At 41.3% G+C, this 24,439-nt stretch overlaps 2 protein-coding genes across 3 annotated transcripts; both read right to left on the bottom strand.

Moving 5' to 3' along the window:
• Positions 1-1,063: 1,063 nt before the first annotated feature.
• On the bottom strand, positions 1,064-4,976 carry tvp23b (trans-golgi network vesicle protein 23 homolog B (S. cerevisiae)). Its single transcript, XM_033984594.2, has 7 exons — positions 4,940-4,976; positions 3,515-3,591; positions 3,120-3,264; positions 2,491-2,580; positions 2,002-2,121; positions 1,771-1,899; positions 1,064-1,305 (listed from the first exon to the last, which is right to left on the bottom strand). Exons 1-7 carry the CDS (start codon positions 4,949-4,951, stop codon positions 1,279-1,281), a joined length of 600 nt encoding a protein of 199 aa, XP_033840485.1. The 5' UTR covers positions 4,952-4,976; the 3' UTR covers positions 1,064-1,278.
• A 1,008-nt stretch (positions 4,977-5,984) lies between these two features.
• trim16 (tripartite motif containing 16) lies at positions 5,985-22,853 on the bottom strand. Of its 2 annotated transcripts, XM_055229679.1 has the most exons (10): positions 22,694-22,842; positions 21,360-21,419; positions 21,136-21,323; positions 20,600-20,908; positions 16,912-17,007; positions 14,025-14,258; positions 11,464-11,635; positions 9,493-9,594; positions 8,910-9,198; positions 5,985-7,640 (listed from the first exon to the last, which is right to left on the bottom strand). In XM_055229679.1, exons 2-10 carry the CDS (start codon positions 21,415-21,417, stop codon positions 7,148-7,150), a joined length of 1,941 nt encoding a protein of 646 aa, XP_055085654.1. In that variant the 5' UTR covers positions 21,418-21,419; positions 22,694-22,842; the 3' UTR covers positions 5,985-7,147. The 2 variants fall into 2 exon arrangements, with proteins under 2 accessions (XP_055085654.1, XP_033840509.1); XM_033984618.2 differs by having other exon boundaries at positions 21,136-21,419; positions 22,694-22,853.
• Positions 22,854-24,439: the final 1,586 nt, after the last annotated feature.

The following is a 24,439-nucleotide window of genomic DNA, read 5'->3' as shown; positions in this document are numbered from 1 at the left end:
CCTAGAATTTCCCATCTCTATTAAACAAAAGATAATGGGGCTGTTGTCATGCAATGGTAGTTTTCATCACAAGGTGGAACTGCACATTTGGAGCTTGTAAACGGAATAATATAAAGAGTTACTCAAACACGTGAATGTAGTAGCAAAACACAACTCCAGGTCTGTTTTTGAGGAGGTAAAATAACATGACTTAAGGCTCAGAGGAGTCAGTTGTAAACATTTGGAAAACCTATGGATCTCAACATTTGGGTAAAAATGACATCAGCTTAAAGAGGGAGTATTGTGGAAAATCTGTTTTAAAGCTTAGTACCATATTAAAACATGCCTGAAGAGGCTTTAGATGTCATCCATGCATGAGAGTATCTGGCGCTCTCTCCCAGGCCCTACTTGAACCCCACTTACAATTAGCTGTAAGATCCTGTGCAAGGCTCCGCCCACAAACCTACGTCACCCGTGCACCCACATGACAATTCTCCATAAATATACACGAACATGACACAAACTGTACACAGCAGCTTGACAAACCTGATGCGATGTGCAGTAGTTTCATTAGCAGGATGCACGCTGACTGTGCTGTGATGTCACTCTAAAGGGGGAGTGACTTAGAGCAGAGAGCAAAGGAAGGTGAGACTCGGGAGTGTCAAAAACAAAATTGAAACTTATAAAACATCTTATTTTGGGTAAATATACATATATTTAAAACAATAAGGTAACATTGTGATCTATATATATATATCATGTGTCAGAAAAAGTCAAATACAGTACCTCCCCTTTAAAATTGTTGCCTTCCAATGTGCAAACACGACTCATGTTTTTCAGTGAAATGCCTTAAAATCTTTCTGGTCCAAAAATAAAAATGTGTGGAGAAGTTAAAAATCACAAAACCACAAAAACAGATCACTTTTCACTGAACGAATACTAAAAGTTGCTGTCTTATGTGTCTCGTCTGTGTAAAAATTCTGTAAAAATTTTGTTATGTATTTATGTTAAAATTTAACATTGCACATTAAATAATTATATAAAACAAGGCTTTGGTTTTATTTAATTTTCACACAATATTTCAAAGTTTTTTAGAAATATTTTAATAAAGGAATCCATTCAGCTGTACATATTTACACTTCACAACGCTCAAAATCCAACTGTGATCCAGGTTTAAATCGGGTTAATCCAGACATAAACTAAATAAATGTTAAAAATAAAAAATAAACTTAAATTTGGATTCAAGCAAAACAATGAGAATGTTTGAGAAAAATTTTGAAATGTCCAAAATGCGTAGAGTTATGACTCCTCTTCTTTGGACAAGGCCTGAAAAATAAAAAAAGAGGAGACGTTAAACCATGGACTGAATCAGGATTTAACCAGGTCTAAGCAAGGACTAAACAAGTACTAAACCAGGATTAAACCAAGACTAAAGTGGGGCCACAAATAAACCTGAAACTAAGGACTAAGGACTGAGACTAAACAAGGACTAAAGCAAGACCATGACAGAACTAAACCAGGATCAGGACTGAACCAAGGACTACATAAGAACTCAAAAAAGACTAAACCAGGACTATCCTTGGACTAAACCAGGACTAAACCAGGACTAAACCAGGACTAAACCAGGACTATCCTCGGTCTAAACCAGGACTAAACCAGGACTTAAAGCAAGACCATGACAGAACTAAACCAGGATCAGGACTGAACCAAGGACTAAATAAGAACTCAAAAAAGACTAAACCAGGACTATCCTTGGACTAAACTAGGACTAAACCAGGACTAAACCCGGACCTGTTTGAGGAACTGTCGCCCAAAGTAGTTTGTTGCCACAGTCTTGAGGCTGGTTTTACTTCCAAATTTACACTTGACGTATCCGTAAAGATTGGCTCCATTCAGAACCATGGCCATCACCACCACCGGCTGAAAACAACATCACAAAATCACAAATATTAGGAATAAACTGAAGAGAAGAGCCACATCGGGAAATGTTATGAATGTTCGGCAGTGTGGCATTAGACTCACAAGCCACTTGATCCGAAAGTAGATGAGGCTGGTGAACGAGAGGATGGACCAAAGAACTGGAGCCACCACCAAACTGAGCCAGAAGAGCCGCGACTCTGAGCCAGAGGCTTTAGCTGCCCCCTGCAAGCAGAGCCAGAGTCAGATGCCCTCCCAGAGCCTTTCACTACTCCCCGTGTCTGGATGGGTTTCCTCCGGGTACTCCGGTTTTCCCCCATCAACCAAAATATGAACGCTCTTCGAGACAACTGTTGTTGTAATTTTGGGCATTACAAAAATAAAATGAAAATGAATTGAATTGCTCCCTACATGAGGACAGAGTCAGATGCCCTCCCAGAGCCTTTCACTGCTCCCTACATGAGGACAGAGTCAGATGCCCTCCCAGAGAGTCAGAGGCTCTATGACTGCTCCCTACAAGACACTCCCTGTGTCACAGGTTGTGTCAGATGCCCTCCCTGGGTGTCAGATTGTGTCAGATGCCCTGCCTCAGACCTTTCTGGACTCGTAGATCCAGGTGCTCTTTCCATCATCGTCGACCTGGTTCCACCAGCGCAGCCCGACCAGCAGCCGCCCACTGATGTTCTACAGACACACAGAGAGAAAGAGGAGGGAACATTATGCACAGTATAATATAATAATATAATACAGAGAACACTGCCGCCTGCTCATGTTTTCAGAAATAAGAGAAGACAATTATAAAGTTATGTTTAGTGTTCTAATAAAGAGTAAAACATACCCGCCCACTGATGTTCTGAGAGACAAAGAAGAAACATTGCAAACAATAGAAACGTATGTTTAGTGTTCTGATCTAGAGAACACAGCACCTTCTGACCTGTTCTGACCAGAGACAGAGTGAACAGGGCTCATTGGGTCTGAGAGAAATCAGAGGGAACAATTATTACATTATAGAGACTGTTCTATTGTAGAGAAAAACACAGGGAAATACTGGGTCCAACCACACAGTAATTTGTGATTTGTGACAAATCATTATTGCGCTGTTTAGGGGGACAAATGTATTCATTTATTTATTTAGTCTTTTGTCCAAGTCATTAATGAAAAGCAGAGGGGACATTGTTTTTTACATTTTTAACTAAACCCGTTTATCAAATTGTAGTTTATACCTTGACAGTCCAGAAGTCAGCAGAGAGCAGGAGGATGATGCAGACCATGGATGAGATGGAACTGGCACCAAAGATCTCACAGAACAGATACACCAACAAGGCCGAGACTCTGAAGAACAGGAGGAAGAAGAGCGCCACTGGATGTCTGTAAGGGAAAGAGCAGTGAGAGGGTCAGAGGAGCAAAGGAGAGGGTCAGAGAGGAGAGGAGCAGAGGAGCAGAGGGAAGGTCAGAGGAGCAGAGGAGAGGGTCAGAGGAGAGGGTCAGAGAGGAGTGGAGCAGAGGAGAGGGTCAGAGGAGCTGAGGGGAGGGTCAGAGGACAGAGGAGAAGGACAGAGGAGCAGAGGAGAGGGTCAGAGGAGCAGAGGATGCACAGGAGAGGTTCAGATCCACTCACTTGACTCCTCCTTTTTTACTCCTTTTCCCAGAATCCTCCTCTGCGTCAAACAGAGACACATCTTCGTCGTTATTTTCCTGAAACATTTTGTACATTTTCAGAAGTGTGTTTTTTATGCATATTTCCCGTCAAAGCAGAGGTTCCTCAGAGACGATAACGGCAAACTTTGACCTCTGATCTCTGAAAATGTGCTGATTTTCCCAGGGGTCGAGTTTGAACTAATGCGTCTCACAGGACAGATTTAAATATTGAGTAAATGTTTTATTTTATATTTGCTCAGACTTTGTTCATTTCTACAAAGTGTGTGAACAAAGCGGATCTAAACCTGGACAAATTTAAAAATGGATAAGAAAACTGACTCAAACTAAAACTTCAGAAAGCCTTGTGTATTAGAGGTTTGACCCATAGTGTATATATCTCTAGGTATAGCTAACCCACTAGCCACCGTGTTCCAAACAGGAAGTGAGCATGGGTGCGCCATACCTTCAATGGCCTCAATGGGGTCTAAATTCGCCCCTATAACTGCTGTCAACTGTCCAATCAGAGCTCTCTTTCAGGAGCAGACTCTACTTAAACTCAGAGCGAGTTACCATAGTGACAGCGCCTGAGTTTGGACAAAACCTGGCTCTTGAAACAGGGTCAATGAGATTACAGATGATTTTATTTATTTATATAATATGGACATAGCAATTAGATCAAATGTTTCAGGTGTTATAGTAGGAATATGCTCATTTTCAACACCTGTCCACAGAAGGCTTTTAAAACATTTCATACAGGTGATAAAAGCTTCATCATGTGTACAACTGTGCACAGTTTCAGATATCTAAAGATTACAGCTGTAGCTTAATTTTTGTCACTGCCATTTCAGTATAACGTTACAGACACAAACTGGATAAACAAACAAATGAACAGAAGCAGTTTTTTGTTTTTTTTGTTTTTTTAACAATTCTTACTAAATGTGGTTTAGTTTGTAATAAGAATTAACGTCTCCAAATCTGAAAGAAAAAACTTAGAGCTGATCAAACCAAAACACAGTTATATTTATTTTCTTCACCAGTGACACATCGTGCTAGCTGTAGCTTTCAAAAACATTCTGTCTATTTCGAGGCTAAAAACTCCTAAAACTCAAACATCAGACATATAAACTGGTTAATAACAAGCGTCCCCTTTCCAAACTTCATTTTGTATCGGCAAAAATAAAACTAAACTCTTTAAAACCGCGTAAATGTCAGAAACTAATGAACAAGCGACAGCGTTTAGCTTTAGCAGCGTTAGCATGGCCACGTAAACAGCGCATTTAAACACGTTTTTAGAGACTCTGACAAACAAAAACTGCATGACACCATCTGCGGGACATACTAACGTTAATACTGACGCTAGATAAATAATAAAAAGTTTGAAAATGTGAAAATATGCTCCACTTACGTCTGTTGTCATGTTGGAAGTCTGCTGGGCTTTTCCGGATTTGGAGTACACGTCACGAGTCTGGATGGTCACGTGGGCCAAACTCTCCACGTCACTGATTTTTTGTTTTATTCCCTATATTTTATTGTAATTATTTTAACCAGAATAACAAATAATTCGAATTTACGGTCAATTAAATAATGACGATTATCTATTTTTGATTTAATTTGGTGGGACAAAACCTGTTGTAAATAAAAATTATACTTTTACACCAATCAAGAAGTAATCTAAATGTTCGGCGCAATTTACACAAGAAACACATTTTCCTGAGACTTTAAACATGAACAAAAATAAAGGTGTTTTATTATATTTTAATTTGTGAAATCATAATATCTGCGAGAGGTTTGAGATTAGAGGAGTTTTGACCCACAACATGGTTGCTAGGTAACGGTTATGCATTTCTTGAGCATGATGTCATGACTTCAACCAGGAAGTAAAAATGTCACCCTAAAAATATGGACAAACTGGAGAAAAATAGTGTGAAATTTGAAATATAATTATTTTAAATGTAAATATATGTATTTTGTGTTTATTAATAATTTTCATTACATAAAAAATAAAGTATTAATGAACGTTTATTCTGTTTATTTTTTTAATTTACTATTTATAGTGATATCCAAATGTTTGTACTTTATTTGACTAATATTTACTGTTAAATGTTTTGATTGGGGAAAGTTAAATTAGGGAAGTTAAATAATAGTTGTAGTTTTCTTTGGTCACAGGGTTTAATTTGCATAAACAGGTGAAGGTGGGAAGGTGGCAAGGACACAAGGTTGAGGACACGCTGCTATTTTTCTTTTAAGTTTAGTGTTTGGTGTTGCTACAGTGGAATGAAACCACCTTTAATGCATCTTTGTTTGGACATTTGAATATTTTGCTGTGTAAGTCATCACCCTGGACAGTGCCTCAGTGCCCTTTTGATTGGGTTTAAGTTTGTTTTCTGGACAAATCGGAACTATAATTATTATTGTTAAAATATAAATCTTTGAAAGAAATAGTCACAAAATGGTTCTGAAAATGTTTATTTCTGTAACAGCAGTAGTTTAAGTTTTAGTCACAGTAACAGACAGTAGTTTACAGTTCAGTTAAACCCCTTAAAATCCTATAAAAAAAAAAAGATAAATATAAAATGTAAACATGATTCATTTGGCACAGTTTGTTTTGTTCAAAATTCTGAAATTATTTTACCTTTTAAATGTAAATCCTGAGAACAGCAAATCCAGTGTAAGAATACAAAAAAAAAAACCCCAAAAAAAACAAAAACAAAAAACAAACAAACAAAAAAACAGGAAAAATAAAAATAAAGAGTAGTCAAAACACATAAGATGACCAGTGACCGTAGACCGTATGCCAGTGACCCACTCCTCAGTCCTCTTTCACTTAATCTAGTTTTTATGGTAGGTGTAAAAAAATTAAATAAAACACAAAAATAATGATTCTAATATTATGGCCCTAAAGGGTTAAATACAGGTTTAATCTCGAGACACTGAAGAACGGGTCAAATGCAGAGGTCGAATTTCCCTACAAGGACAATAGAGTGGACCTTAGCCCTAACCTTAAATAATCCACAGTCGGAGTATAGCTTAGTTAGTGGAAAGGTATATAAAATATGTAATTCACAGCAGTCTTTTGTTTGGGGGAACCAAACAAAAATGTAAATAAAAATATGTTATTATTTTATTTAAATCTTATGAATTAAAGTAATTTCAGAATTCCTAGAGTTTGCAGAGCAGCTCTCACTGTTTCATGTTTTCATTTATTTGGTTGTTTCTGTTCCATTATTAGCATCTTTAGCTTCATGTTAGCTTCACTTTTAGAAGCTGTTGAGCTTCCTGATTGAGAAAAAGGGGCAGGGGTTAGCTTCCCTTTAGCTTTATTATTATTAGCTTCACTTTTAGCACTGTTAGCTCCATACTCAGCTGTGGAGACATTGGTTGGAGAGGAGGGAGGTGGCGTGTTAGTATTATTGTTATGGGACAAATTACAATATAATATTTAAATCTTCTGAATTAAAGCAGTTCTCTCACTGTTTCGTGTTTTACTTATTTGGCTTTTTCTTTATTAGCTGTTCCAGTTTTAGCTTCACTTTTAGAATAAGCTGCTGGTTTATTTGTTAGAGACGATGGGGTGCTAGGTTTCCCATGATTATTATTATTGTTATTGTTAGCATTAGCAGTTGTCAGCAGCACTAGCTTCACTTTCAGCAGTGTTAGCAGCTGTGGAGACATTGGTTGGAGAGGATGGCGGAGGTGTGTTAGCATTATTCCCATTATTATTATTATTGTTGTTAGCATTAGCGTTGGTACTATTGCCATTGTTGGGGTTTGTGGACGAGGTCGTGGAGGTCGTCGGAGGGGACGGTGATGTGCTTTTCAGGGGCTCTCCAGGCGTCACCATGGTTACGGTGTTCTCCTTCTTGGACAGCCAGAAGGCGGGGTACAGCGGCTCCCTGAACTCCGCCTTGTACTCGTGAATGAGCATGATCTCGGCCTCCGTCTCTCCCTCCTGCTCGGACGCACGCAGACCGTAGAACCGCAGCGTGCCGACGGCGTGGTCCACGTACACGCCCAGGCGCGAGAACCTCGGGGCAGAGTCAGCGCTCAGGTGCACCTCCACGTCACTGTGCCACGCTGAGAAGGACTTACCTGTCCACTGTACACACCTGTACACATCAGAGAGAGAGAGGGAGGAGGGGGAGATAAACAGAGAGGAGGGAGAGGAGGGAGGCAAGAGAGAGAGGGAGGAGGGGGAGATAAACAGAGAGGAGGGAGGGAAGAGAGAGAGGCAGAGAGGAGGAAGAGGAGGGAAGAGAGAGAGACAGAGAGGAGGAAGAGAGAGGGAGGGAGGAGGGGGAGATAAACAGAGAAGAGGGAGAGGAGGGAGGGAAGAGAGAGAGACGGAGAGGAGGAAGAGGAGGGAAGAGAGAGATACAGAGAGGAGGAAGAGAGAGGGAGGGAGGAGGGGGAGATAAACAGAGAGGAGGGAGAGGAGGGAGGGAAGAGAGAGAGGGGGGAGGGGGAGATAAACAGACAGGAGGAAGAGGAGGGAGGGAAGAGAGAGAGACAGAGAGGAGGATTGCTTTACTCATGAGCAATTTAATTTAAATTTTCTTTCACCTTTCAATCACTGGACATACCTCAGATCTAAACCAGTTCCAGACCAGAACTTAAAGTTACTGTATGTACGATTTAAAATTTAAAGGTCATAACTGTGTCCTTCAGATACGAGGTAAACCAAATATAGCTTTTACTGAAAACAGCTGTAATGTTGATTTATCTTTAATTAAAAAACACTAGACATGATGTTCCATTTATTTAAAGTGTTTTGGTTCAAGCCTCACATTAGTCTCTCATTTGTGTTGTCAGTTTAAACGCTGAAATCCAGTCGGTTTAAACCTAAAACAACCCTCTCTGATCTGAATTGTCACTACCTAAACTCCAGCACCAGCAGCCAATCATGAATCAGTGCTAGTGCGGCCTCTGCAGCTCAGTGAGTGAATTCTGGATGTTCTGAGCTTTCACATGAGCCTGTCCTTATACTGAGAATGAGAAAAACTTGCATGTGTCCTCCATCTGCAGGTTTAGGAACTAGTAACTCAGGTTTAGTTGTGATCGTAGCACTTTTTTTAAACTATAAAAGCACAGGATCCATACGGTTCCTTTAACCAGGTCTAAACTAGGTCTAAACCAGAACTAACCTGGTCCAATCCAGGTCTAATCCAGGTCTAATCCAGGTCTAATCCAGGTCTAATCCAGGTCTAATGCAGGTCTAATGCAGGTCTAAACCAAATCTAATCCAAGTCTAATCCAGGTCTAATCCAGGTCTAATGCAGGTCTAATCCAGGTCTAATGCAGGTCTAATGCAGGTCTAATCCAGGTCTAATCCAGGTCTAATCCAGGTCTAATCCAGGTCTAATTCAAGTCTAACTCACCAGGAGCTGTTGGTGGAGCACAGGCAGCTGGTGCTCTCACTGCCCTTGCGTTCGATGCTCTTGTAGGCCACGCCCAGGTAGGTCCCGTCTCCGCTAAAGTCCAGCTCGTAGTAGGTTCGGTCCAGGTAGATGGACTCCACGGCGAGCACCTGCCTCCAGTGGTCGAAGCGCTCCTCGTGGTCCGGGTACGCGTGTTGCCATGGCGTCGTGTTCGTCACTTTACGGTTCTCCTCCGTCAGACGCAGGAATTTATGAGCCGTGTTCAAGTCAAACGTGAACGATTTGGCGTCTGAGGAAAAGAGAGAGAAGGAGGGGAGAGATAAACGCATGGAGTTGAACTAAGAGAGAGGTAATAAAGGGAAAGAACTGAGTAAATGGTGACGAAAAGAAAGAAGAGGAAGACACATAAAGGAAAGGAACAGAATAAAAAGAGCATTTCTGCATGGAGACAAACAGGCGACCCTACAAAACCAGATCTGAGAAAGGTTGAGAGAAGGGAAAGAGGAAGAAGGAGGAAGAGAGAGAAAGAGAGGGTAAACTGAAAGAGAGATGGAAGAGGGACAAATGTCTCAGATGCCCTTACACTGCAGCAAGTCGGCTCTGTTCTGTGGGTCTGGTAAACTCTGGCTGTGTTTGACCGCGACCATCGCCCGAACAGTCGTCTTTATCCCCAAACCAGACTCATCTGAAAATATAAAACATACAATTATAAACTCCTCTCCTCTGACCCTCTGTTCTGCTCCTCTGACCCTCTCCTCTCCTTTCCTCCTCTGACCCTCTCCTCTGCCCCTCTTACTCTCTCCTTTTCATCCTCTGACACTCTTCCCCTCTTACCCTGCAGTACTCAGCGCCCTCTAGTGTCCTCTGGGCGCTATCACAACTGTCCTCTTTGACATAGGTGAGCCTCAGGTGACGGTTATGTAAAAAGTGACATTTTAACACAGCTCTCAACATTCCTCACCTCCCCCAGGCTCTGCCCCTCCATCTGTCTCTTCCCTCCTTCTCTTCTTCTCTCTCTCTTTACTTCTCTGTTCCACTCTTTCTTTTTCTCTTCTCTATGAATTTACTCAGACCTGTTTGGATCTGTTACCTCAGTGCGGACTCCCAGATTTACGTCTTTGGCTATGGTTTCAATTCACTTTCTATTGAAAAACCGTCACCCCTCTCTCGTTCTGTGGGCAGGGGTGTTACTGTCAACATCCTCGCTCCTGATTGGCTCTTTGGTTGCTATGATATTCTCGCAGCCGGAATTCCAAATATGGAGATCGGTTCCAGACTGGCTGCTATAACGGCTCTTAACTCTTAGTCCACTTCTTCTTTTCAGAGAGTATGGTTTGGACTGATAAGTACTGCACTGGTGACATGTGGAAAGAGTGAAATATGGACCGTGCCAAATGCGAGCAGATGTGAGGAGGGTAAAGACATGAAGGATGAAGTGGTGACCAAAGCGGTAAAGCCCGTTCTTCACTAGTAAAATAAAAGTATTAGAGATAATCTAATGTAATAGTTTATGTAACCCAGAGCCTGTGGCCATGTCTGAGCATGTCTGCGGTGGGTTTCCTCCTCCTCCTCCTCCTCCTCCTCCTCTTCTCTCCTGCGCTCTCTGTTCTACCGCACTCGTATGAAACTGTAACGTGACATAACTATTTCAGACGCAGAGTAAATTCTACACCTACACTTAATATTTAACACATAAAGTAGAGCCAACTCATAATTGCTGTTTGCTCCTGTCTCCTCGTCTGGCTCTGCTCCTCTGGCTCTGCTCCTCTGGCTCTGCTCCTCTGGCTCTGCTCCTCTGGCTCTGCTCCTCTGACTCTGCTCCTCTGACTCTGCTCCTCTGACTCTGCTCCTCTGACTCTGCTCCTCTGACTCTGCTCCTCTGACTCTGCTCCTCTGACTCTGCTCCTCTGACTCTGCTCCTCTGACTCCGCTCCTCCTTCCTTTGGGGTCACAGCTCTGAGCTTTGGGACGTCTTCTACTGTATATTACTAAACACTGTTCTATTTTTATACTGAGTTCATGAACTTTTGACCAGTCACATTATTTGACGCAAATCCACTTTATCAAAACTCCACTACAGCAGTGACACATCTGTCTGCTAAACTGGCAAAAGATTCAAAAATCAGATACTAATCCATACTAAAACTAGTGTCGTAACTAGATACTCATTTAGGCCCTGATCTTGTCCTGGCTCAGCCCTGGTTTAGTCCTGGTTTAGCCCTGGTTTATTCCCGGTTTAGTCCTGGTTTAGTCCTATTTTAATTGAGGTTTAGTTCTGGTTTAGTCCTGGCTCAGTCCCGTTTCAGTCCCGTTTTAGTCCCAGTTTAGTCCTGTTTTAGTCCCGTTTCAGTCCCGGTTCAGTCCTGTTTTAGTCCTGTTTTAGTCCTGTTTTAGTCTTGTTTTAGTCTTGTTTTAGTCCCGTTTCAGTCCCGTTTTAGTCTTGTTTTAGTCCTGTTTTAGTCTTGTTTTAGTCTTGTTTTAGTTTTGTTTTAGTCCTGTTTTAGTCCCCTTTCAGTCCTGGTCTAGTCCTGGTCTAGTCTTGGTCTAGTCTCACCGTTGGAGCAGGCCTCCGTGACCCTGTCGGTGAACTCCGTCTCCATGGCGGCGCAGAGTTTGTCCGTCGAGTCTGTGATGATTTTACTGACAGAATTCAAACTGTCCATGAGGCCGATGTAGACACCGGGGAGAGAAGTGTCTGCGCCCTCCTGCTTCCACGCTACGTACTCCTGAAGAAACAACAAAAAACATCAAATACATCATAAAAAATAAGTTTAAAATTAAAACCGCAAGTGGAGATGATGGCCACCTCTGAATCGTCCCCCTTCACCCTAGTTCTTGTTTTATACGGCTGCTGTCCATGGCACCTAAATAATGTTTGTGTCACTTTTCAGTAACTTTGCATCTGGGATTCATAGCTAATATTTACCAATATTTAGCTTTAAAAATCCATAACAAAACCCCACAAATGTATCTTAAGTTGAAGTAAAGATCACAAATGCATGTACCTGGGATGTAAAATCATTTTTTTAAGAATGTGTGTGTAAAGATACAACCATATTTTTAGCCTAATGTCTTTTCTATTTAAGTCTCATAAAAATAATTGCAATACTGAATCAGCCTATACTGGGCGATGCAGATACTGGAACCAATATATCACCCACTCCTACATAAATATATACTGTACAAGCATTTATAACATCTAAACATGACCTCCTGCTTCTATTTAGAGCACTACTGAGGAAAAGAAAAACATCAAATATATATGAAAAAGATCCTCCTGACTGGAATCTTGGTTCAGTCCTGGTTCAGTCCTGGTTCAGTCCTGGTTCAGTCCTGGTTCAGTCCTGGTTCAGTCCTGGTTCAGTCCTGATTTAGTCCTGTTTTCTTTGGTGCTGAGGTGAGACTCTCTGTACTTGTTTGGTATTTGAGGAGCTCAGTTCAGTGTGAAGCCTCAGGTCTGACCCAGAGTCTGAGCGCCGTCAAAACACTCGACCAAACTGAGCAGAGCCACTCAGACTAAAACAACACAAGTCCACACCTTTATTGAGGGATTATGAACCTGTCAAGAGTGTAATAATAACACTGACACCTCCAGGAGAATGAGGCCTTACTCTTAAACCAGACTTTTCATAGCTTTCAACCATGTATAGTTGTATTTACTCTCTCGAAATTGGATTTAGAGTGATTCATGCATGTTTGAGCAATCTTTTAATCGCTTATTTTAACACCAATTTGCTGATCTACCCCTATGTTCACCATACACGCCCATTGCCGTGCACATACTTCATTCTCCAATTTTATTTTCTTAATCAGTGATACACGCAAAATTCGCCTCTTTTTGTTCAATACCGTGATTTAAAATGTCCAAGTTATAACATAATGATCCACAAATGTCATAAATTATAACTACAGAGCAGAAACAAGAACAATAGATTTGATTTAAAGAGTTTCAGACCTGTTTGTCTCATGAAGTTTTGTTTTACAGTATTTCCCTGAGCAGCAGTCCATTCTTCATCCTTTAAAATCTAGAAGGGTCTGTAATCGGACCACAGAGCGTGATAAACCTCCGTCCTAACTTGGGACAGTCCAAACACAGCCATTCATTTGCATCACTCATTTGTGTCTCTCAAATGCAGAAGACGAGTCCTCTTTAAAAATCTGTATCATTTAGAACAAAATATAAAACTTCTTTTATGTGAGATGAACAAAACTTTGGTGCTTTAGTTGCTGATTCTGCAGAAATCAGCTGTTTCTCAGTCTTTTTATTTAAATTTTTCCCCTTTTCTGCTACTAAACCGTCGCGCTTGTCTCTCTCTGCATCTGATTGGTTAATGCACCTGTCAATCAAAGCGTGTGGCTCAGGCTGCAGTGGTAACAGAATAGCATGAACTTAGCCACGTTGTATTTATTCAAAACAGGCATGTTTTTTCTAGTTTTTTTTTTTTTTTCTGTGAAACATTCAAAGCCATGTCTTGCATCTGCTCCAAACCACATGCTTTTATTCACAGATTACAGGCAGGAGACCTCGGAAAACACCCAAGTTGACCACATGAAACAGCTGGATCTTGATAAGATAATTATAAATATAGAGTAAATACGCAGTTCTGTAGATAAGGGGCATTCTTTAACGAAAGCACTGATGTTTACACTTCACTTCTCAACATAAAAGTCTTGATCAGTGCTGGACTGCTGCAAATAAGAGTCACTTTAAAGAGGGAGTATTACACTTCTAACACATAACACAGCGCGCATCCTGCAGCGTGCATCGCAATAATCAAAATACTGCACATCGTATCGTGTTTGTGAAGTTGTGATTTACAGTGTCATGTTTTGGTATATTTATAGACAATGTATGGAAAATTGTTGTGTGGGAGCATAGATGACATAGACTTGGGCCTGGGAGAGATCACAAAATGACTAAAACATGCATGGATGACCTTTAAACCCTCTTCAGACATGTTTTTGAGGGAATGACGTTAAACAATAAATAAATAAAAAGATGAAATAAAGATTTTGAACTATTTTTACAATATATTTTTTGTAAAAGAATGCAGTTATGACTTGTACATGATGGTATAAGAGGACAAGAGGCTGGGAGGGCATCTGACATGTTACCTGCAGGAAGTCGAGGTTGTTCTTGTTGCGGCTGATCTTCTGGACTTGTGCCTGGGTTTTCCGGAGGTCCGAGAGCCGATTTTCCAAATGGACTCGGATCCCGTCGGCCTGTTTCACCGCCTGCTTCTCCTCGGTCTCCAAAAGCTCCATCAGGGAACGTTTTGTCTTTTCCAGGGCCGCAGAGAGGCGCTCAAACTGAGCATCCACCACGGCACGCACCTCCATCACAGAGTTCTGAGGAGACGAGAGAGGGTCAGAGGAGAAGAGTCAGAAGAGGAGAGTCAGAGGAGAAGAGTCAGAGGAGGAGAGACAAAGGAGAAGAGTCAGAGGAGAAGAGACAGAGGAGGAGTGTCAGAGGAGGAGAGACAGAGGAGAAGAGTCAGAGGAGGAGAGTCAGAGGAGGAGAGTCAGAGGAGGAGAGACAGAGGAGAAGAGTCAGAGGAGGAGTGTCAGAGGAGGAGAGTCAGAGGAGGAGAGACAGAGGAGGAGAGCTGGAGGAGAGCTGGAGGAGCAGAGCCAGAGGAGCAGACCCAGAGGAGCAGACCCAGAGGAGCAGACCCAGAGGAGCAGACCCAGAGGAGCAGACCCAGAGGAGCAGAGTCAGAGAAGCAGAGCCAGAGGAGCAGACCCGGAGGAGCAGAGTCAGAGGAGCAGAGCCAGAGGAGCAGACAGGAGCAGACAGGAGCAGACAGGAGCAGACAGGAGCAGACAGGAGCAGACAGGAGCAGACAGGAGCAGAGGACACACCACAGGGCTTGGCTTGTTTTTGTTTTGCTGATCATCTGGTTGTCATGTGACCTCACAACACCTCAGTAAAGAGTAAAATGAGTCATCTGTTTCTATTTGTGTTTTCTGAACACGCCTCGAGTCTTTTGTGTCAAACTAATAATGCGACTCTAAACTGTAGGAGAGGTGTTGCGGTTTAGTTTGAAATAGATCATTTTGTTTGTCTTGCTCAGATAAATTCCCCACATGGACCCAGTGTGCTGTCGTCTGTATTAAGATTAAGGTTGTGACAAGTATTGAAAATTCCATTCACAGGACGGAAATGAACCTTTCCTGAGTATCTTTAGACTGATCTTGAGCTGAATCAGAACACGTATAAGACAAAAAGACTAGTTTACACCCATGGACCACTATGGAAACTACACAGGTATAAAGCCAGAGTGTTTTTTATTTTAGAATTAGTTAGTAAGAGGATTATTGAACCTCTATGGGCATGTTGTTGAATCGTTAGTTTGTTTTGGACAGATTAGAGGGTGGTGTTGTGGTTTAACTTGCATTAGATTATCAGATCAGAACAACAGTTATATTTTATTACACTGCCTGGCCAAAAAAAAAGGTTTATCTTGTATTAAATTATTTGTTTTTATCTGAGATTCATCATGTACTTTTATAAATACAGTGCAGACTGTTGATTTGTCCTGGTCACACTTGTATAGGTGCAGTTTGAGTGATTTGGTTCAGTTTGCGTCAGATTATTTGTTTGGTCTGTGGATTATAACGCACCTCAGTGGACACGGTGTTGTGCTGCAGTTTGTTGATGGATTATTTCATCTGGTCTTTATTAAAACAGTCTGACAGTTATATAACGACCACGGTGTTTTAGTTTATCTTGTATTAATAATAAACGAGGTCTAAACCAGGATTATCAGATAAGAATGAGATTGTTTTTGTCCTGTGATTTGTTTTAGATTACTTGGTGAGTCTAAAGGTTATATTTCACCTCTGTGGACCCGGGGTTGTGCTGCAGTTTGTTGTTGATAGATTATTTGGCTGTTCTTTATTAGTTTATTATCTTTATTAGTTTAGTTATTAGTTTTATTACTGATGGTTACATTTAATTTAGTTTGTATTAGATTATTTTATTGAGGGTTTATATTTTTATACCTCTGTTTGCTGATGGATTATGTGGGGTTGTGGTTTAGTTCGTTTTAGATTATTTAGTTGGTCTGGGGCGACAGTGGCTCAGTTGGTTGAGTGTTTGTCCACAGATCTGAAGGTTAGCGGTTCAAATCCCACTTTACGACATAAAAAAACATGATGTAAAGCGCTTTGAGGGACTTGAAAGTGGAAAAGCGATATATAAAAATTTGACTATTTCCCATTTTATCACCTTAGAGGCTGGTGTTGTGTCTTAATTTGGATTAGATTATGTGGTTAAGGGTTATATTTCATTTCTTCTAAACCTCTCGGGTGCAGAGAAACTTGTCCGTGCCTTTATCTCCTCGAGGTTGGATAATTGCAAAGGACTTTTTGTTGGGATTCTGGCCAAGGACATTTCAAAAACTACAATACATTCAAGACAACACTGCCAGAATCCTAATGAAAGTCAGAAAATTTGAACATGTCCTAACACTTCTATTCTCAAATCACTGCACTGGCTCCAAGTTTCATCCCAGACTGAATAAATAATCCTGCTACTGACCCATAAATGCATCACTGGTCAGACACCGCACCCTCAGATCCCACAGTTTACTTCCCAGTCCATGAGCTGATTGAAAACAATGAACATATTTAAACCGGTTCCTCATTTTTGTTTTTGTTAAAGAGACACATGATTTACATATTTGATACACTTTATGGTTAAACTTAAACTTTTAAAAGGGAACTGTCTGCTGTTTGATGAATGAGGAGCTAAAACAAAGATAAAAATCAGCTGTGAAGTTTCCTGTTGGACCCGGAAGTGACACAATGACTGAGAAACTCTATCTTTGGATTGTACTTCTACGGACACGGTGTTGTGGTTTAGCTCATATCGTGTTATTTTGTTATTATGTGGGTTAAATTTCACCTCTATGGACCCGGTGTTGTTGTGGTTGATGCGGGTGGTGTTCTGGTTTGTTTTGTGTTAAATTACTTGGTCAGTCTGAGGTTTATACTGTACCTCTATGGACACGGTGTTGTTCTGCAGTTTGTTGATGGCGTTTTCAGCCGCTGTCACAGTCTTCACCATCTCGTTCTGTTTCTTCTTCAGTTCCCTCTGAAAAAAACACACGCAAATAGAACTTTAATGTAAAAGTATATATAAAAACGCTTAGAGTTGAGATGTACAAACGTGCTGTGGTAGAAAAACACTGAGTTGAGTGAGCGAGTGAAGGAGGTCGGTGAGTGCATGACCACACCTTAAGTCAGTCAAACACAAATGAATAAACAAAAGAGGTCACTAAGTAAATAATTCAGGGTCATGGGTTAGACCTGGTTTAGACCTGGTTCAGTCCTTTTTTAGTTCTAATGTAGCCCTGGTTTAGTCCTGGTTTAGCCCTGGTTTAGCCCTGGTTTAGCCCTGGTTTAGTCCTGGTTCAGTCCTGGTTCAGTCCTGGTTCAGTCCTGGTTCAGTCCTGGTTCAGTCCTGGTTCAGTCCTGGTTTAGTCCTGGTTAAGACTTTGTACTTGATTACCCATAACAATATGCCTGAAAACAACAGTAGTGATATTTTGTACATACTATACAGGATTTCTTCCTGTGCTGATGTCGAAACATTATTTTAACAAGGGGGTATTTTACTTCTATGGGGCATTAACTGCAACACATAACATAGATCACTTTTGAAAATGCTATATTCTCCCAGAAAAAAACTCTTAACATGTATTATAAATTTCACTTCTCGTTTTTCAGTCTCCCCTCCCTTTGCTCTCCACGCTAAGTCACCCGCCCTTCAGAGTGACATGAACACAATCAGCTTCATCTCAATAATGAAACTACTGCACATCACATCAGGTTTGTGAAGTTGTTGTACAGTTTTGTATCATGTTTTTGTATATTTATGGAGAATTGTCATGTGGGAGCATGGGTGATGTAGGATTGTGGGCGGAGCCTTGTACATCGAACCATAAGGAGGGTTCAAATAAGGCCCGGGAGAGATCATAAAATTACTGAAACCTGTACGGATGACATCTAAAACCTCTTCAGGCATGTTTTTTGATAAGAAAACAACGTGATAACATGGGAGAAAGCTAAAAAAAATATATATATTTTCCAGAATTGAAACAAAATGCCCTGATGATAACTGTATTTTTAGTCTTGTGTCTGATCTTTTTACTTGAAGTCCAAAAGAGGCTGTGTTTTATCAGCTGTCCTCACTGTAATCCCATCATGCATCACTCTGACAGCTCTGAGCCAATCAGCGCTGGAATTCACACCTCCATTTGAACAGACTCATGAGGTCAAAGATGGACGACAGACTTTGTTTTTGCTCCTTTTATTTATAACTAACTGTTACTACACACATCCACAACTAAACCAGGACTGAACCAGCTCTAAACCAGGACTGAACCAGGACTGAACCAGGACTAAACCAGGACTAAACCAGGACTAAACCAGGACTAAACCAGGACTAAACCAGGTCTTCAAGGAGTCTAGACCAGCATGAAATAAAAGGACTGAAACCAGAACTGGACTAGAACACTCAAGCAATACTATGACTATAACAAAATTTTAAAAAGTCGAACCAGGACTAGACCAGGACTAAACCAGAACTAAAACAAGGAATAAACCAGGACTCAACCAGGTTTAAATCAGGTCTAAACCAGGTCTAAACCAGGAATAAACAAGATCGAAATAAGATCTATACCAGGACTAAATCTGGACTAAACCAGGAGAAAACCAGGCATTAAACCAGAGCTGAACCAGAGCTAAACCCAGATTAAATCAGGTCTAAACTAGCACTAAACCAGATCCAAACTAGGATTTAACTAGGCCTAAACCAGATCTAAAGTAGGACTAAACCAAAACTACACCAGGACTATACCAGGCCTAAATCAGCTCTAGAGCAGACCTAAACCCAGGCTGAACCTGGTCTAAACCCTCCTTCTCTCTACGTCTCTGTATCTTCTGTGGCAGGAGCAGCTGACTCTAAACTCGTGCCCTCAGGAGGAGCTCAGATGTTCCTTTGTGATGTGTCTGAACCCGTCTGAATTCCAAACATTTCTAAACATCTTTAAACAAACTCTCCCTGACCAAAGGAAAGGCCCTTAGCGCTGTAGTCCTGTAGTCGTTCATTTTATTTAGATAAGGATTTATATGGAAAAACAGCAGAGAGGAGAATGTATGGTGTGAGTTCACTGCAAATTTGGAGTTAATTTACATATTTTTAGATGTCAATACACCCTTTCCTAGTAGTTTTCTGCATAAATAGTAGTTTTTGCATGAACTCTTATGTAGGTGTACGTCTTGAAAGTGCAGTTTGCGCAGATATATCTTGATAGTTTTTACTACGCCCCTTGCAGTCTAAGAGAATTTTTAAATTTTACATATAGGTTTAAAGTGCATATCACAGGTTTTCATTAGTTTTTCTCATTTTGACTTAATTTGGTGGGATAAAACATCACACAGGGAGAATTCGGCCCAAAATGTCGGCACAATTTACACAAGAAACACAGACTTTAAACACGATTTCAACAAAATAAATATGTTTTCTTATATTTATATTTGTCAAATCATCATTTCTGTGAGTGGAGAGATATTAGAAGAGTTTTGGCCCAGTGTATGACATGGTTTAAACCTACAAAATTGGCAAACAGGGAAAGAAATTGTGAAAGTTTTAGTTAAATCTGAAGTATATGTTTTAGTCAAATGAGTAGTCCAACCTGTCAGGCATTTTAATGGGGAACTTTCCAGGCAAAGCAGCAACAACATCTCCATTGAGACTCAACTAAACTCCTTCAAACCCACAGAGTTTAAAGAGAGTTTTGTGAATCATGACTGAACCAGAGAAACATGCGATGTGCTGAAATTCTATACCTTTGCATAATTACATCCATATGAAGCTGTGGTTTCAAGTCTCTACATGAACAACCCTTCAGAAGTGAACGTTCTCTGATTCAGCACGCTCTCTTCATGAGGTCTGCTGCTTTTTTCTGAAGTTCGAACAATGAGGCACCGTCCTGAAGAACTGTCTGAAGTCTGAGAGTAAACACAGACTAAACACAGAGCGGCGGGACAGACTTCTATGAAACAGATTTGCAGTAACAATGAAAATGTATGTAAACAAATCAGCTCGTCTGTAGTTCCAGGTTTTTATGGGCAGATTGTGTTAAGACAAAGCCCAGATTAAACAGGAACACAACTTCAGACAGAGCAGTGCCTACAGTTAGCATCACACCCCCACAGAATGTTGATGACCTCAGTTGCAAAGTATCGATAAACTGTGAAACCTGCAGCTCCAGGTTTTCTGCTGAAAGTGAAACATCAGGTCAATTCTGGCAGTTTTGTTGAGCTGAGTTAAAACGCACACTGCTCAATACTAAAGTGTAAAATTAGACCTGGTTAAGTCCTGGTTCAGCCCTGGTTTAGTCCTGGTTTGGTCCAAGTTTTTACCTCGCTTTGAGCCTGCTAGTCCTGGTTTATACATGCTTCAGTTTAGACCTCGTTTAGTTTTTCTTTAGTCCTGGTTCAGTCCTGGTCCATCCTGGTTCAGTCCTGAGTCAGTCCTGGTTCAGTCCTGTTTTAGTCCTGCTTCAGTCCTGGTTCACTCCTGGTTTAGCTCTGCTTTAGTCTCGGTTTAGTCCTGCTTCAGTCCTGCTTTGGTCCTGCTTTGGTCCTGCTCCAGTCCCACTTCAGTCCCTGTATCTCACCTCTATGTCCCTCCTGGCCTGCTCCACGCTCCTCAGCTCATGGCCCCTGTGGTCCTCGCTCATGCAGCCCTCGCAGACGCACTGTTGGTCGGGCACACAGAACCAGAGCAGGCCCTCGTTGTGGACCTCGCAGGTTTTCCTCTCGATGTCGCGCAGAGGATCCAGGAGCTTGTGCTGGGAGAACTTCGGGTTCTCCAGGTGTGGCCTCAGGTGGGCCTCGCAGTATGAGACCAGACAGGTGAGACAGGACTTCACAGCGGGGCGGGGAATGTCGATACAGGAGTCGCACAGAACGCTGTCGGACAGGTCCTGAGACAGGGAGGCACGAGGGAGGTTAGACTGAGACGCAAGCAACAGTTTTATCAGGACACAACAACAGTGAGGAAACATCTCAATCTCTCAGGTAGATGATCCATATTGCGAGATCACATATGTTTTAAACAAATATTCCAGTTCAAATCATAGTATTTCCTTTGCTGCCTGGCTTTAAGACTAGATTTTATTCTCCCAAACCTTCACAAACACTAGGAACCCACCTCTAATTCCTCCTCAGGACCTGACTCGGACTCGGTCTTGGATTCTGGGGTCAGAGTTGAGTCCTCCTGTGGAATTTCACTGGTGCCGTTGAATTTAGGCTTCTCCAGGACTTTACTCGGACTTGAAATAGGACTCGGATTAGGACTCGGACCTGGACTAGGACCTGGACTAGGACCTGGACTAGGACCTGGACTAGGACCTGGACTAGGACCTGGACTAGGACCTGGATTTGGGGCTTCTGGTCCTGGAGATTTTGGACTTTGAGGCGCTGGATCTGCCATCGCTGAAATAAAAACAGACAAATAAAAACATCTTCTTAAAAATATATATATGATTTGAAGATTGCAAATACTAAAGTTCATGACCACTGCTCTAGATTCGAGACTGGCCCTGGTTTGACCTTTGACCTCTGACCTAACAACAACCTAATAACATGAATTACTATTAAAAGGCTTGTATTACACAATTTCGTATTACACCTGGAGCTGTGTTTTGTTTCATTCACACATGTTTAAACAGACAAACCTGCATATTTAGGCTGAGTTCTTCTCTCAAACTGAAAACACTCTGTTCCACCTTGTGATGTCATCATGTGGTAATATAGGAAGTGCTCCACCGTGTTTTTAAACTCCACACACCTTCACTAGAATCATTCAGATAAGCAACCTTGGAACTGCCGAGTTACTACTGAACTAAAGGTAAAAGGAGCTGTTAAATTGAAAACTACCACTTCGTGACATCACAAGGTGGAATAGAGCATTTTTGAGCTTTGGAGATGTTACTCAAACATGTGTGAATGAAACAAAACACAACTCCAGGTCTGTTTTTGAGGCAACAAACAAAATATGCCACTAGTTGAATAGATTTAACAGTGCAGTCAGTCCACCTTGTTCACAACTCACCATAGACTATGCTTGTCTCCAGAGAGATAGATACGTTTAAAGCCATACTGTGTTACATTACAGGAAAAGTTGCATAGTACACCTTTAAAACATGCTTAAAACTCAAACTAATCCTTCAAAAAACACGAAATTATACATATGTATCTTAGCTTTTTTAATGTGAGGCCTCTGTGAACTACTGCTGTTGTGGACCGATTCTAGACCTGTTTTAAACCTGATTCAAACCTGTTTTAGTCCTGGTTTAGTCCTATTTCGGACCTGATATAGTCTTGTTTCAGTCCTGTTTTAGACCTGGTTTAATCCATGCTCTGGACGTGGTTTTGTCCTTTTTCAAACCTGGTTCAGTCCCCATTTGCGCCTGGTTTAGTCCTGTTTTAGAAATGATTTAGTCCTAGTTTAGTCCTGTTTCAGACCTGGTTAAGTCCTAGTTTAGTCCTGTTTCAGACCTGGTTTAGTCCTGGTTTATTTCTGTTTCATTGCTGGTTTAGTCCTGGTTTAGTTCTGTTTCATATCTGGTTTAGTCCTGGTTTAGTCCTGGTTTAGTTCTGTTTCAGACCTGGTTTAGTCCTGGTTTAGTTCTGTTTCAGACCTGGTTTAGTCCTGGTTTAGTTCTGTTTCATATCTGGTTTAGTCCTGGTTTAGTTATGTTTCATACCTGGTTTAGTCCTGGGTGTGTTCCTCCTCTGTCTCAGCTCGTCTTCAGCTCCTCTGCTCTCTCTCTGACAGTTGTTGTGCTGATGCAGTTCCTGGTTTAGACCTGGTTTAGTCTTGTTTTAGTCCTGGGTGAGTTCCTCCTCTTGTGCTCCTCTGCTCTCTCTCTCTGACAGTTTTTGTGCTGAGGCAGTTCCTGGTTCCTCCCTGTGAAACTGTGGGCGGAGCTCAGAGCAGAAAAACCACATTCTGCTCATGCATTTACATTACACTTACATCAGATTATTCAAACAGAAAGGGGAGGGGCCATACCTGTGGGAAACTCACCTGTCCACAGACCCGGTCTTGTAGATGGATCTAGATCTATCTATTAGTTTAATCCTGGGTTTGTCCGAGTTTCTTCTATGACACACTTTTTAGTCAGTCAAATAGTAATGGTTTAAGGTTTAGTCCTGGTTTAGACCTGTTTAGGATCCTCTTGTAGTCCTTGTTCAGTCCTGGTTCAGTCCTGGTTCAGTTCTCTTTTAGACCTGTTTCAGACCTGGTTTAGTCCTCTTTTAGACCTGTTTCAGACCTGTTTCAGTCCTGGTTTAGACCTGTTTTGGACCTTGGTTTAGTGTAGTCTGGTTCAGTTTTCAGTTTGTCGTATAGTATAGTCCTGGTTTAGTCTCATTCTAGTCCTGTTTTGGATCCTGGTTCAGTCCCAGAATAGATATGTTGTTTGAGTGTTTTAGTCTTGGTTTAGTCTGAGGTTCAGACCTACTTTTGTACGACTTTTGTAGTGCTGATTTTTACTATGGTTTAGTCCCTTTGTTTAGTCCCACGGTTTATACCAGTTTTAGTCCCTTTGTTGGCCTGTCCCAGATTCAGACCTAATATAGTCCTGATTTAGTCCTGGTCTAGTCCTGTTTAATCTTGGTTTAGTCCTGGTCTAGTCCTGGTTTATTCCTGACTCAGATCTTGCTACAGTCACTCTGCACAGATTTAAGGGATTACAGATTCCTCTTTGTTTCTATGGTTACGGCTCATAGTAAACAAACCAAAATAATGAATGACTCATCACAACATTACCTTTAAACATGGACTATCCTTTCACTTTTGTTTTAATGAATATAAAATATTTAAACAGTTTGAAAACATCATTATCGTGCAGAAATGACTGAAGTAACTGTAGTAATAGTAGCAGCAGGAGTAGAAGCAGTAATAGTAGTAGTATCAGCAGCAGCAGTAGTAGTAATTATTGTAATAGTAGTAGTAGTAGTAGTAGTAGTAATTGTTGCAGTAGTAGTAGTAGCAGCAGCTGTAGTAGTCGGAGTAATATTTCCTGGTTGTTTATGACTCGTGGCTGCTCTCTGCTGGCCTCTCTCTGTCAGTACACACTTCTTGTTTCAGTACCACATGGGCGTCTAAACTCTGGCCCAAGGGTGTAATGTGGCCCTCAGACCTATTTTTTTGGTCCTCAGGCTCTCCGCTGAATTGACCCAATAGATCAAATTTAAACAATTTTACCACAATAAACTGCATAACATCATATTGCACATGAGACAGATTTAAAATTATAGTTTCAAGCCTAAATAAAATGTCTCCATCTGTACCGACCTCCGCTCTTTAGCCCGTCTGCTTCAAATACTTATACTTTCTAGTGACATTACATGTATGTCTATGGTGGAATGTTCAACAGTTTCCATAGAGACACAGTGCGCACTTAAGAAAATGGATTTCCAGGAGCCTGCGATCAATACGAGCATTC

This window comes from Periophthalmus magnuspinnatus, chromosome 19, assembly GCF_009829125.3.
Source record: "Periophthalmus magnuspinnatus isolate fPerMag1 chromosome 19, fPerMag1.2.pri, whole genome shotgun sequence".
In the NCBI taxonomy this organism is placed as follows: domain Eukaryota; kingdom Metazoa; phylum Chordata; class Actinopteri; order Gobiiformes; family Gobiidae; genus Periophthalmus; species Periophthalmus magnuspinnatus.
The sequence above is the reverse complement of the archived record's forward strand: the minus strand, read 5'-3'. Positions and strand labels throughout refer to the sequence as shown.